The 14,720-nt window shown below is 38.2% G+C and overlaps 1 protein-coding gene across 4 annotated transcripts in view; it reads right to left on the reverse strand.

The window, feature by feature from the left end:
- pex5la (peroxisomal biogenesis factor 5-like a) overlaps positions 1-8,897 on the reverse strand; it is a 73,820-nt gene extending 64,923 nt beyond the window's left edge. For 3 of the 4 annotated variants that reach the window (XM_017480368.3, XM_017480364.3, XM_017480365.3), the window contains exon 1: positions 8,351-8,896. In XM_017480368.3, the coding sequence (XP_017335857.1) occupies positions 8,351-8,371 (21 nt within the window). In that variant the 5' untranslated portion in view covers positions 8,372-8,896. Of the gene's footprint in view, positions 1-8,350 lie in introns of all 4 variants that reach the window. The other variant, XM_017480363.3, reaches the window with a different exon arrangement.
- Between the last annotated feature and the right edge of the window lie 5,823 nt (positions 8,898-14,720).

Consider the following 14,720-nt stretch of genomic DNA (forward strand, 5'->3'; position numbering starts at 1 on the left):
TGTTTCTTTTAGGAATCAAATTTGCCCCATACTTCTCCTAAAATAGAATGAGATCACAAAGAGGCATGCCATTTTTATGATGTTAAAGGAGTCAAAACAGAGGGAAAGGCCATGACAGGGCATGGGCAGGATTCAAACATCCAATATCCTGATTACAAAGCAAACACTTTATCACATGGTACATTGGTAATTGGCATTAAAACGTTTTTTTCCCCTGTTAGATTGTCTGATTAGGTTTCACTGGCTAATTTACCAAGTCAAGGTTTGGTTGAATAACTGAAAAATATTTGAGTAAAAGGGTACTGACATCTCTTCTCTGAATACAATTTTAAATACTGGATTTTTTTTTACCTAATTGTTTTCTAGGATAAACTACATAGCTAATAAGACAATCCCTTTTTAGATTTTGTTCCTAATACTCTTGCAGTTGTTCATTCATTCATTCATGCATCTTCAGTTATCATGGTCAGGATGGCGGTGGATCCAAAGTCTATTCTGGGAATACTGGGCATGAGGTATGAATACACCATGGATGGGGCACCAGTCCATCACAGGGCACCGTGCACACAAACACGTTCACACACTCATTCACCCCTAGGGGCAATTTAGCATAGCCAATCCACATTTGAGCATGTTTTGGGAAGGTAGGAAGAAACTGGAGAACCCAGATGAAACCCACACAGACATAGGAAGATGAGAACATGTGAAAATCCACACAGACTGTAACCGGAGCTCAGGATCGAACAGGGGATCCTCTAGCTGTGCGGCAGCAAGGGTACCCGTTAATCCTATCTGTGTGAAGTGTGCACTGTAATGAAAGGTACTGGCCAGTATTACAGTTGGTTTCACCCCTCAAAAAATTTTAAGTTTTCATATTTATTATATTATGGAACATCTCTAGCATAAGGCACTCATATCTTATTCAGCGGCTCTATGACGAAATTGAATACAATCAAGATTCCATGGAACAATCTTGTTTTTTTCTCCAGAGGCTTTGAGTGCTCGGCCTTGTTATACAACAGCTTCTTCCTTTTCCCCTGCACAGTATCTCCCGTGCTAGCTTTGCATTTCATCCTCACAGATAAGTGGCCACAAGAGGTGTGACATACTTGACCTAATCAGCTTTTATAGAATATTAAAAAAATTAATGCCCCCCCCCACACACACACACACAGAAGAGCAGTTTTCATAATGATGAGTCAGCATTTCAAAAGCTTCCAGTGAGAGGGAAAGGACCGAGATGAGTGTACTAATGGTCTCCTTGAGTCAGAGCTGTAATTATACTTGCTAGCAGACAGCACACCTTGAGTGAGACAGATGGTCTGCTGATTTTAGTCTTTGAAAAGCTGTCATCTCTCTCACTTTATTGTGGAATTCTCCGCAGACTCAGTTATTGAAACTTCACAAAGCAATGCAGCATTTTACTACGCGTCAGCAGTGTTATCTAAACACACAAGAAATGCATGTCTACTCACAGGCTAATGCAACCAACTAGCAAAGGAAGCTTTTAAAGGAAAGGAAACAATCAGTATCACACTGACAGCAGGCACACTTGCTGACAATTGTGGAAAGTTGTTAAACTTTCCACGCTGAGCATTGGTGGCTCAGTTCAGAAGTGAACTTCTGATTGGAAGGTCGTGAGGTGAAATCACAGTACCATCAAGCTGCCACTGCTGGGCACTTGAGCAAGGCCCTTAACCCTCAACTGCTCAGTATAAATGAAATGAACATAAGTTGCTCTGGATAACGGCATCTGCCAAATGCTGTAAATGTAATATAATCTCAGACAGACCTGTTTATGGTACTATGTGGCATACGGCTTGTCAGGAAAAGGATCATTACATAGCTGATGACTGCAGTATTATCCATTTTAAACTTGGGATCACTTGATTTTAATAAAAATACAGACTAAGTAAAAAAAAAAAACCCTCACAAATCAACTCTGCTTGCTATGTGATAGATGATAAGATCATCATCATTTGTGTAGGTTGATTTATAAATCAACGTATTATAAATATTAACTTATTAATCCTCTTTCATTCTAGAGGGGACTCAGAAAGGTCATGAGGCCCAAATTTCATAAATCAATAGCCCTTACAATTGTGGGGTCCCACCTACCTGCAAAACAATGCAAAATACTGCATCACCATTCACCTACACATGTCACACACACACTCACAAACCTAAACGCCATGATATTTCTCAAGTGTGTTAAGGTGTCTCTAGAGGTTTCAGTGTGTAAAAGCTCCAGATGGGCTGTTGCATTTCTCCCCAATATGTGCCACATGCTCGATCACTTTTATAGGCAGTGCAGTTAAAGGCAACAAGAAAGAGCCCCCGCTGGGTTATCAGAGAAAAAGTGCACAATAGCACCTAAACACTGACTCATCAAGGCACAAAAGTCTAAACAAGCTCAAGAGGGCTGCATCTTCAGGTTTCAAGAAATTTAGAGAGACCCATGCAGCGCAGAAACACACTAAAAAGTTTATTTGAGTCTTGATTGCAGCTTCAGTATCTCTGTGAATGCAACTTGATCTTCTTGCTCAAGGGATGATGTTTAGATATTACAAAATCTGCACACAATTTCTTTAAACTCACAATGACTCAGTCATAACAGAATTAATACTAGGGGTTTCACTGTTCAAGCTCAGTTCTGTTGTTTTCTATATGAAAATTGTTAAAGAGAAATACTAAATACAGATTCACAGAAAAAAAATATCTGCTGGTCTGAGAAACTCTATGCTGTTGTGGCTGAGGTCTGGTAAGAAAAAAAAAAATAAAGAGGGGTTTTCTTACACCAAAACAATGTGGAACTGTTTCTTTACTTTTTGTTTAATCTTGCCATGTCCAAGTCCATGTCAGATAAAGAGACAGTTTAAAAAGTAGTAAAAAAAAACAAAAAACAAACAAACAAACAAAAAAAAGTCAGTCCGTCCAAAGATGACTACAACTTTCCTACCGAAGTATGATTTCCTGATACAGTGACTGTCAGGCAAGTTGATCAAGTTGATGGATAGTTTAATCAAACTGTTGGATAGTCATTTGCCATAGAAAAATACTTCTAATCAGTTCAGTTTGTAATCAGATAACAGCTCTCATCCATCCATTTCTCATGTTTCATGCATAAATCCATGTTTATCCTAGACAGGGTCATAGTACCTGGAGCCTATACCAGAGAACTCAGGGGACACCAACCCCGAGTTCACCAACCCATTGCAGTGCACAATCGCACGCACATTCACACACTATGGACAATCTGGAAATGCCAATCAGCCTACAACTCATGTCTTTGGACTGGGGGAGGAAATGACAAGAGTACCTGAAGGAAAACCCCAAAGCACGGGGAGAACAAGCAAGCTCCACAAACACAGGGCGGAGTCAGGATTCAAACCCCCAACCCTGGAGGTGCGAGGAAACATGCTAACCACTAAGATGCCATGGCCCTAGAATTGAATCTTTCAATGTGATTTTTATCCCTTTTCATGTTAAAATGCTATAAAATTACTTCTCGTTGACATACATGCAATACGTTAACTGAACTATGCAAATCGCAGGCATTTCAAGCACATTAACTAATATCAGGATGATAAAGATCATACACATTCAATGTATGATCTGAGTTACACAAGGTGTTTTATCTGTTCCAGACGGCACAGAGCATAGCAGTAATGCCAAGCGTGAGATGGAAAGATCACTGCCGTAGATAACTGCTTTCAGATCACTCACGATAACTGCACTGAATTGTCCTAGCCAACTCAAAGCACCAAAAATTAATCACCTAATCCCCGACCACTGTATCACTACTACAAGCTATAATCATCTAAGTAATTGCCATTGCTTCTGAAATTATTGGTTTCATACCTCTTTCATTCAAGACATCTTGTATGCTTGTTTTGTTCACCACAAAAAGGCACAAAGAGACCAGATTCATTCTCTGTCTCATAAAACCAGATTAAAATTCTAGTGATGTGATGGATATTGTTCCAGTAAAAGATTATAATTGACAGGGCAGTTGTGTTATATTGTATTTTATTAAGCATTACAGATACAAGTCTGGTAAGTGTCACTGAACTAGCCTTAATTAATCTCATTATGTTGTAGTTAAAAAGAGAACTTCTGACATGACAAGAGAAACTCAGTGGGGAGGGAGCCAGTGGGAAATATTGATTTCTGATGCTTAGTAGTGTGTTCGGTGAGTTGGATGTTTAGTACGGCTTTGTCGCTGTGGAATGTTTATCTGTCCCAGTAAGTGGAGATCAGTTTCTAGGATTCAGATTGCAAGAAAGCAATAACCACAACTCATACTCAGCCCCTAACCTTAACTCTTTATGAGGGTTGTTGATATTTCTATATATTTATTTTGGAATCCATGGATCGTAATGAATGCATGCTTATTGCTTAAACCACGCCTTTCATTGCAGTAAGGACAGAACTATATATATGTTGTATGTATAACTTGTGAAATTTTATATTGGGTTTAAGTTTAATTTCCAATAGTGCTCAATATATACTTAGAGATTATTCCAAGGAACACTGAGTTATCAGTGTCAAGTGCAACTGTTCACAGAGGATAGCTGCAGAAACCCTTATGAAGTGCACATAAAACATCTGACTTTCACTGAGAGGACATTTGATTTGACTGAATTACCTTTTTACCCAACATCGTTTTAATCCTCGCTCGCTTTATTGGTATTATTTAAATGCACTCAGGATGCGGTGGTAGGGTAACTGCAGAGTAATATCACCCGTACTGATTTAACAGTAGATTTATTTTTGGGGGGTAAAAATAAAAAAATATAAAACATGATTAGTGAGTCATGGGAGTAAAAAAAATTCAATGCATTCCCACACGACCCTGTAATAGTGCCAGTAGTGTCGGGTTGGAAGTGGTGGTAAATTTATACGCATATATCATGTGCCAGCTTAGATACATCAAACATCATCATGCACCAATATCAGGCTTGAAAGAAGTCCAGCTGCATGGTGACTGGCAGGAGCTGTAGCCAATCAGGAGAGAGGAAGAGTGTAAACAAACTGGAGTGAGAGATTGAACGAGTCTTAACTTAAAGAGGAAAAAGGTTTCAGGACTGATGGAGTTTTAGACTTTTTTTTTGACAAACAGGTAAGGTAGTTATTTGTTTTCTAATTAGGTGGGAAGCATTTGAATTAATAGATGACACGTTTGTATTGTTACCCAGCTGAATGGTTAGGGAACTCTACATTCTCAGCTTGTGACTAATATAAGAGGAGGTGTTACTGAGTTTTTCCATTTTTTTTGTCGAGCAAGGCTGAGTAATTTGAGCCCTCTGCTCACCTAATCTGTCTGATCTATGGAACACTATCTGGTTTGGACCAAACTTTTTTGAAAGGCACTGAGAACACAGACCGGGTTAAAACAAAAACTCACTGGAAACAACCTGGCATTATAGTTTTGTTCTCTACGCTCTATTTCATCTAAATAGATAGAGTTAGCAGGCTAGCTACAGTATGTCTTACAGCCATGCAGATGAGCCTCAGGGAAAGCCTGAGGTCAGGTACACGCAGTGTGATGTGAGTTCACAGAGGAGTAGCCCTTTTCCCTTCAACTAGAGCTTATATTTTAACTAGCTAATGCTAGATCACTACTTCTTTCTGTAGGATATATGCTGTTTATGATTGCGCAGGATGAGCACTGTTACACAATGGGAGGCTGGCACTGCTTGGGCACTACTGCTTGCAGACAGGCAGTCACAGTGAGACAAGTTGATTTGACAAGTTGATTGAGGCTTGGTTCTTTATCTGGTATTCAGATACTATTACAGCCCCACTGATTTGCACAATATAGTTTAGTTTTTGTTATCCTCATAACAGATAAGTGATACTGTTACTGATACTAATTGCGAGCTGTGAATACTTGGGTTACTATTTAGACATACGACTTACTGTGCGTTGTGCGATTTGGGACACAGCCTTGAATTCTATCTAAATGTGCACGTTTGCAGCCTTGAGATTAAAGTGAGCAGGATGAAGAGCACAGCGCAACCCACATTACAGAATGTTCTTCCTCAAGAAGATTGTGATAGTATTTTTCTACCAGAGAAATTCCAAAATCTTACAAGCTGTAGATTTAAAGTAAGTTTGTATAAATTTGCACCCCCTTCCAATCTACTACTACAAAATATATAAATGCATTGTTATACAAATCCATACATCATACCTGCGATACTATGTAATACCTGATAAGATTGTGTCTGTTCAGAGGTTAGCTGATTTGTTTGGGCTGATTTAATAGGAGCTTTATCGCCATTCATATCAAGAAAGAAAGAAATTATTAAGCCTCTTGCTCTCTAGAGGGAACAATAAACACTGCGTCTCCAGTTGGACACAAATAAACACTGTGAAGGTAATTGAACAATGTAGGCGTTCATTCAATGCTGTGGGTGTTAATTCAGCACTGGGGATTCTGCTGGGCACAGTTATTACAACATTTTTCATAATACACACTTGCTTAACACAAAAACTGCAACAAAAATAAACAACCCTTAGTATTATAAGCTCGTACGTGAAGCTCCAATACAGTCTGAAACCCTCTAAAACTGCGTTTAAATATTCAGAGCAGGCAATTATGAGAGAAGTGCAAAAAAATTGGATGTCAAGATCAGGCATCTTCACAACATGCCTACAAAAAGATTCAGCTATATGTTGTCCTACAAATAGACTTTAAACAACATTTCTTGACCTTACAATGCCTACAGCCCAAATGCTGAAATAACACAGTATACATTGTTAATATAATGCAGTATTCATTTGTGCCCAGACAGACTTGTACAAAACATAGGTGTTAATTTCTCACTCTAAGAGTAAATCCAAAACACATATTACGTAAATGTGGCATTTTTGTTTTGTAAGTATAAGCGAGAGTTGCTGATCATGCCATTTCTGTCAATATGCTGGAGTCTGTATGAACAATAGTGTTTAGCCTGCTTTTGCTGGCCAGCTGGTAAAATAAAAGTTGGTAAGTCAATTACATAGATTGCACTTAATAACATGTCTAATCATTGATTAGCTTCTGGGAAATGGGCCAGACAGAATTGTGTTCAGGGACCCTCACAAGCCGAGCTCAGTTCTGTTGGAACAGGACAGAAACGGATAGACTCTCAATGCAGAGCTGGAGTTCAGCACACTTTGGTGATTACCCTGCTCTAACACACCTACTAAGCCTGGTCATTACATGGTGATTTGCATCATGTGGTTAAGGGTGGAAAATTTCCAAATGATGCCAGACTCTGGACATTCAGCTCATGTGACTTTCAGTGTCAATTTGTGTCTGGATGGACATAGATATAAATGAAAGGTTTTCATTTAACAATATTCAACAATGAGTTTTCAGAGAAACTATTAATTCAACTGTAGGGTTTTTTTCTTTTCTTGCGTTCTCCAAATCTGGTCATGTATGCCCAAAGTTCAGCCCAGTTTGGTGTTTTTCCTGCTCGAACACCACTGATTCAAGTTATTACATCACTGTATCAGTTTCCCCACTATCAGAAATAAGGTACAAAACTGTACTTTTCTTGTCATTGTGGTGGTCCCATGAAGGGTAGATATTTGGTATATTTAGAACATGTAAATATAGTATATTTTTATAAATTACATAATTATACAATTGGTTAGCACTGTTGCCTCGCAACGCCGGGTTTTGGGGTTCGAATCCCGCCTCCGCCCTATATGGACAGAGTTTGCATGTTCTCCCCTTGCTTCAGCAGTTTCCTCCGGGTACTACGGTTTTCTCCCCCAGTCCAAAGACAAGCATTGTAGGCTGATTGGCATTTCCAAAGTGTGAATGTGTGTATGGTTGTGCCCTGCAATGGGTTGGCACCCCATCCAGAGTGTCCCCCCGCCTTGTTCCCCGAGTTCCCTTGGATAGGCTCCAGGCTACCCGCCACCCTGTATAGGATAAATGGTATAGAAAATGGATGGATGATCATAAAGGACCACTGCTATAACTGTCTAAAATCTAGATAAAATCCACGTGCATCTTTCCAGGTAAAAGAGGTACAAAAGGTGTACCATTCATGGTACCACTTCAGACACAAGGAAAAGTACTGCTTGGTACGTTTATTTCTGAGATACATCAGTCTGATGCTGGTGTTTTAATATATAAGAGGGTACAGACTCATTGGAGCAACTTTTCACACAGTAGTTCACGGTGAAATCAGCAAGAAGAAGAAAGGGGAAAAAACGCTGATCGTGCATAATCATAATCAACAGCAGCAGCTGTTTCGAAGTGTTGGGTTTTTATTAGTGATCATAATAATAATAATAATAATAATAATAATAATAATAATAATAATAATAATAATCAGCCGCTTACCTGCAGGTGCCCCTGGTACATATTGAGCTGAGAGTTATTAAATCGAGGTTCTCCCGACTATCAATGCAAGTCAGTTAAACGCCAAAGACAACATGTGTCGCCTGGGAATAAGCCAAGTGTTCACAAACTAATGGAACATAACACCTCTAAAGAAGTGCTCATACACATGAAGAGTCGTGCAGGATGTCAGCATGTCTTCTGATGTTTCTGGTAGGTAGGACTTCGCAAAAAACAAACAAACAAACAAACAAACAAACAAAACAAAACAAAACAAAAAAAAAGGTGAAGAAGAGCTTCAGCCCCGCTCTTCAGTCTCTTTTCCTACTATGTTATGAGCTATGGAGCTCAGCCGTCCCGATGCGTGTGTGTTTGCTGTAAAAGCATTGTCTCTCTTTCCCCTCTCTCCTCTCCTCTTGTAGTTTCTGGTAACGCTCGCGAGCTTTATTCCATCTCCTTGCTCATCCTCTTTTCCCACACTTGCCCTACCCATCCGTGTTTAGGCGGAGCTCCTGCACTCCTATGCAACATCTTCACATGCAGCACTCACTACGGGCTGGACGTTTATCATCTCGACACCTGGTTGCCAGATAAAAGAGACCTGTATTATCCACTTAGGATTTAATGGATGGTTTCTGTCCAGCCCAGAACACATTCATTCATTCGTTCATTCATTCACTCATTCATTAAACCATCTTCTGGGAATGCACCCTGGACACCCTGGATCAGATCACACACACACACACACACACACACACACACACACACACACACACACACACACACACACACACACAAAAAAAAAAAAAATCATACCTAGGTGAAATCAAGAGTCACCTGTCCACCTACTGGCATGTTTTTGGGAGACAGGAGAAAACTTCAGATCACAAAGGAAACCCAAGCGAGCATGGGTGGCACTCTACACAGGCAATAACCTGAGCTCATGATCAAACAAAGTGACTCTGGATCTGTGAGGCACCAACGCTACTGACTGCACCATTATTATTATTATTATTATTATTATTATTATTATTATTATTATTATTATTATTATTATTATTGTCCTGTGATCGGTTGGTACCCGTCCAGGCTGTCCCATGTCTTGTTGCCCGAGTTCCCTGGGATAGGCTTCAGCCTCCCCCATGACTCCGTGTAGGATAAGCGGTTGTTGTTGTTGGTGGTGGTGGTGTTGTTGCTGTTTTTGTTAAACATATACATTAATAAAATATATATGCATTCTATAGCAACATTTCCAATTAATAAGTGGAGATCAGTTTCTTGGATTTTCCAATGAAGCTGCAAGACAGCAATAATTACGACTCATCCTCAGCATATATATATATATATATATATATATATATATATATATATATATATATATATATATATATATATATATATATATAACATGGCATGGCCACATATATGTATATATATAGTGAGATAGATAGATAGATAGATCGATAGATAGATAGGGGTTTCATTCAATCTGGCAACATTATAGGGACGGGCAGTGCGACTCACCTTACTGAATCGATTCTTTCAACTTAACACTCGTTCAACTGAATCGAACTGTGAGAGTTGCTTGTTTGATTCACCATCCTCTGTGGTATCCAGAAATATTGTGTTAATTACTATTTCGACATCTACACTAATCCACATTCCCTATTTAATGTTACTTTACAGCTACAGAACATCCCATCTTTAAGGCTTAAAATACATTTTATAATGTAGACTATATAATAATATATACCAGCCTATCCATATTTACAAATAATAATCCAGAATAATAAACTAGTAATACAAACTGCAACCTTTCTGATATTCCTGATAGTCCTGATATTAGCCAGGACTAAAATATAAAAGCAGAGACTTTTGTACTTGTAAACTGACTCTTCAGATCAACTCACTTGAAAGAGTCGTTCACGTCCATCACAAATAAATTATTGTTGGTACGTTTTGGTCATAGTCGCAGCAACAGTGAAGGAGTTTAGTGGAGTGGGAGGTGAAATTGATTCCATGAAAATCTACTGAAATGCTGGCATGTATAATTTATTACAGTCTGGATTTTTTTAAATCCAGAAAATTCAACTGTGCAACTTTTCAACTGTCCTTCTGCAGTCATGGCCCAAAATAAAACGCATACATCTGTTGTTTGTTCTAATTCTGTTCTCTAAGACACATTTTGATGAACAACAGAGGCACCCGCTTGCACTTGAGCTTTTATTATATAACAGATCTGTCAGTTCCTTGAAGACAGATGCTGTGGTAACAGTAAGTGAGTAAAATTTATCATTCTATTTATAAAGCACATTTAAAACAGCAAAAACTGACAAAAAAAAGAAAGGAAAAAAAACACAGTACACAGCTGAGCATCTAAAAAATAAGTATAACGAAAAACAAATGAACAAAAACACAAAACACTGATAAGAGGAGAAATATTCCTAACACAATCACACAGATTAAAATGATCATTTGAAAAAGTATATATTTAGTCTTGATTTAAAGACTATGACAGAAGGAGCACACCTGATGTCCAATTGGAGGTTGTCCACAACCAAGACACATTCAATATAAATGCACAGTTATAATAGGGGTAGGGGTAGGGTACGACTGTTACACCCACATGTGGGCTTCAATATAGCAGTGCAATATTACTGATATACAGTATTAAACAATAGCCTCAGCATTTGGATTACTGTTGTGGGAGCGAGAGAACATCTCGTTCAATCCCTAGCTACATAGAGGCTCTGTGTTTTATTACATGTCATTTCAGTTTCCTCTTGTGAAAATCCCCATTATTACTGTGAGGGCCATTTCATTACTTTACCAGATCAAGTGAAGTTTGTTAGTTTACCCCACAGAAGACAATCGAGATAACCTAACTGTAGATTACAGGAATAAAATTCATCTAAAGCAGTAAAAAATAACATGCACATATAGTATAAGTGCATTAATATACTTCAAAAACATAACATTTGATGTTCTATGCTTAAATTGAGTTTGATGATGCCAGATAGTTTGTCAGTGCATGACAGCTGATGTAACTTCACTTTATTTTGCAACTACGAAGCATATATACAGTAACTATACACACTTTGAAGAACATTGCCAGTGCGAATGGACAAGGAAATTACTTCTAGTGAATAGATGCTTGACACTGAGAAAGTGCTTTCCTGGTATAAAAAAAAAAAAAAAATATCTGCTCCTTTTCTAGCTGCAAGTAGGCCACTTATGTGACGTAGGTGTTAGGCACTTCTGTGAGAGGTCGTTGATGAGGCTTGTTGAAAACAGTAATGAAACAGGGCCTATAACTCAAACTGTAAAAGATGCATGCAAGACTAACTAAATCAATTCTAAACGATCCTTTATATCAGAACTAGACAGTCACAGTAATATTTTCTGTGGGAACCTGTTAATTGGGAACTTGTTCATTGGAACAAATTGGGTTGTTGTGCATTATGCATTTGGCCTGCTGTAAAATGGAGGTCTGAAACTGCATTGCAGGAAAATAAATTATTAGTATTATGGTCTGAGAGTAGAAAAAAAAACATAACTAAAGAACATGACACATGAAAGGCAAAGTGCAAGTTTGTGGTATCCCATGATTCACTGCTTATTTTTAACTTGAAATTTCAGGTCCAAATGAAAGAAATGTCATTCCTAAGATACTATAAATCATATTTTATCTAAAGGTAAATGGTTATTTGACCTGTCTTGAGAAGTATTTCATTGTTTTTATTAATAAATGATAATAATACATAATAGATGGACTGCCTGCTTTCATTAAGAAAGTAACAAAGCCTAATAATATTAGACTAGTCCTATAACCCTACTGAAATTTGCACATTCATTACAGTATAGAGTCCACTGATTAAGTGACTCAAATATTTATAAATCTTAAGAATAGAACATTTGGTTCATTACAAACATCCATCATGACTATCTGAAGTCTCAGACTGCTTTGAGTCTGATTAATGACCTCAATTAAAATTGTATAACTTCTATTTCAGGGAGGCATATTATAAGGTTTTACATTCTCATGAAAAATAATATACTAATGTACAATGATTACTGTATGCTGCTGTAGAGAAGCCCTTAGAGTCACGTATGATATCATTCAGTTATTACTGCATATACCTGGCACAGATATATTCAGACTAGGCTGCTTCCAGCCCTAAAAAGTGCGAGTTCAGGTCACATTGTGTCTCAGAGGTATTATTGTGTTCTGTCAACACAATCCAATCATTGTGTAGCACATCCTAGTGTAGAGCACACAGAAGAGCCAGTGAATACTGCTTGTGTTTGTGTGTGCTGTTGTTTGGCTATTAGAGATGAGATTGGCGGATCCCCAGTGTATGACAGTGAACCGTTCAGCTTGGAGTGGAGCGTTTCCAAGGCAGGATGGGAAAAGTGACACCACAGCATGTTAAACAAATAATTTAGAGCCAGGATAGATGGGAAATGTGCCTGTCATCACTTCTGACATAACAGCAAATTATGTTTGCACAAGCTAGTTGTACAAAACAAAAGAGGGCATGAACTCAATCCTAGCACATATTGTACTGTCACAAATCCACATTTTAGTGTATTAAGAGGAGTTTTGTGTTTAGCTAATGTGATTCACAGTGGTAATAATGTGTTTTGTTAAACGGTAAAGGAAAAGTGATATGACCAGGTAACCAACAAAAGTCAATATTAAAACAAATAGGAAAAAAACCCCAAAAAACTACAACCCTCATACTTGCATAAGTGTGCACTCAGTTTTATAATGGTGTTTGTAGTATAGTGGGGTTTGTTCAAAGTTAACCAATAACATTCTGAATCACATCCATAAGTAGCATACAGTTGCCATAAAATGAAAGTGAGTTGAATTAACCTCAAATAAAAGCAGCTGTTGCTGTAGGATTCCTTGAAACCTTTGTGGTTGCGTCCTACTCGGATTGCCATTGTCCACAAGAACCTGAAAAAAATCTATGTTATCTTATTGTTGAAAGGCACCAATCAGCAGAGTTGTATAAAATAATATCAAAGGCATTAGATGTACCATGGGGAAGTATGAAGACTTTGTGGACAATGTGGAGAGTATGGAGAAAATGTGGCATAAAGTTGATGACCAGGGCATGAATAAGGCTCATCAAGAATGCTTCCTTGATTGCCTACAGCAACAGTAAAGGAGCTGCAGGAATTTTCTTTTAGGTACTGGTCAGTCTTTTCATGTGACAATCTCCAGGAAGCCATTTCTCACAAAGCAGAAGAACATCCAAGCACCCACATACTAACATTTTTCAGAAAATACATTCACACACCCCAAACAATGTGGGGAAAAATGTTTTATGGTCTGATTAGACAAAGGTTGATCTTTTCTGACTTCATTTTAAAAATATGTTTGTCGCAATGTTAACACACCTGATCGGGAACCTGGAAGCCATACCTATGTGAAGAATAGTAGTGGTAGCATCATGCTTTGGGGTTGCTTTTCTTCAGCTTGGACAGGGACTCTAATTATGATAGACGGGATAAAGACTATGCAATATTTGTGCAGAACTTGCTGGCCAGTGTCAGAAAGCTGAAGATAAAGAGCAACTTCACCTTCCAACATGATAGCAACCCAAAGCACACATCCAAGTCAACCAAGAAAGATGGGAATGGCCTGGGAATGGCCTGGGAATGGCCCTGTCAGAACCCAGACTTCAACCCAGACTTCAAACATGTACTGTACATGATCTGTTTTGAGTAGCACTCATCTACTGCTTGCATTAGAACCGTGGCTGATCATTTCTCAAGAATCATTATCTGTTTAGAACATAAAGGTAATGTAAGCCTGATTACTGAGCCTGAGCCTGGTTTAGAATTTGAGGAGGTATTGATTTCCCAAAATAAGCATGGAAAGCATGGGACCATTTATCCTACTTAAAATTTATGTAGCACAATAAAAGCATGCTGAGACGAGTTTATAACTGTAATGAATGCTGTCTGCCTCTGTGACCAAAGTTTACATTCACCACGATGCTTTAAATGATTAAAGTAAATAATTTACTATGTCCATCTTTTCTCAGAAATATTATGTAGTGCTATGGACCCATTAAAGACTCTAAAATAGTATAATTACATTGTGGCATCTAGACAGCCATTTTCTTATGAATAATTTGTAAGCCCATCTAAAGTCAAACATTCATCATATGTACCACATATCCTTCTCTGGTATAAGGCTAGCACTCTGACCGTGGTGAAATCCACACCAGTACTGTGTGATCTCATGTTGTCAATGTCAAACAGTTCAGTTTACAGTTACCTAAAGCTGTGAGACTGTGGAGGTGGTTATCAACACCATTGTTAAGTCTCAAAGGGCGAACGTTTGGTAGAAGATAAA

Source organism: Ictalurus punctatus, chromosome 11, assembly GCF_001660625.3.
Source record: "Ictalurus punctatus breed USDA103 chromosome 11, Coco_2.0, whole genome shotgun sequence".
Taxonomy (NCBI): domain Eukaryota; kingdom Metazoa; phylum Chordata; class Actinopteri; order Siluriformes; family Ictaluridae; genus Ictalurus; species Ictalurus punctatus.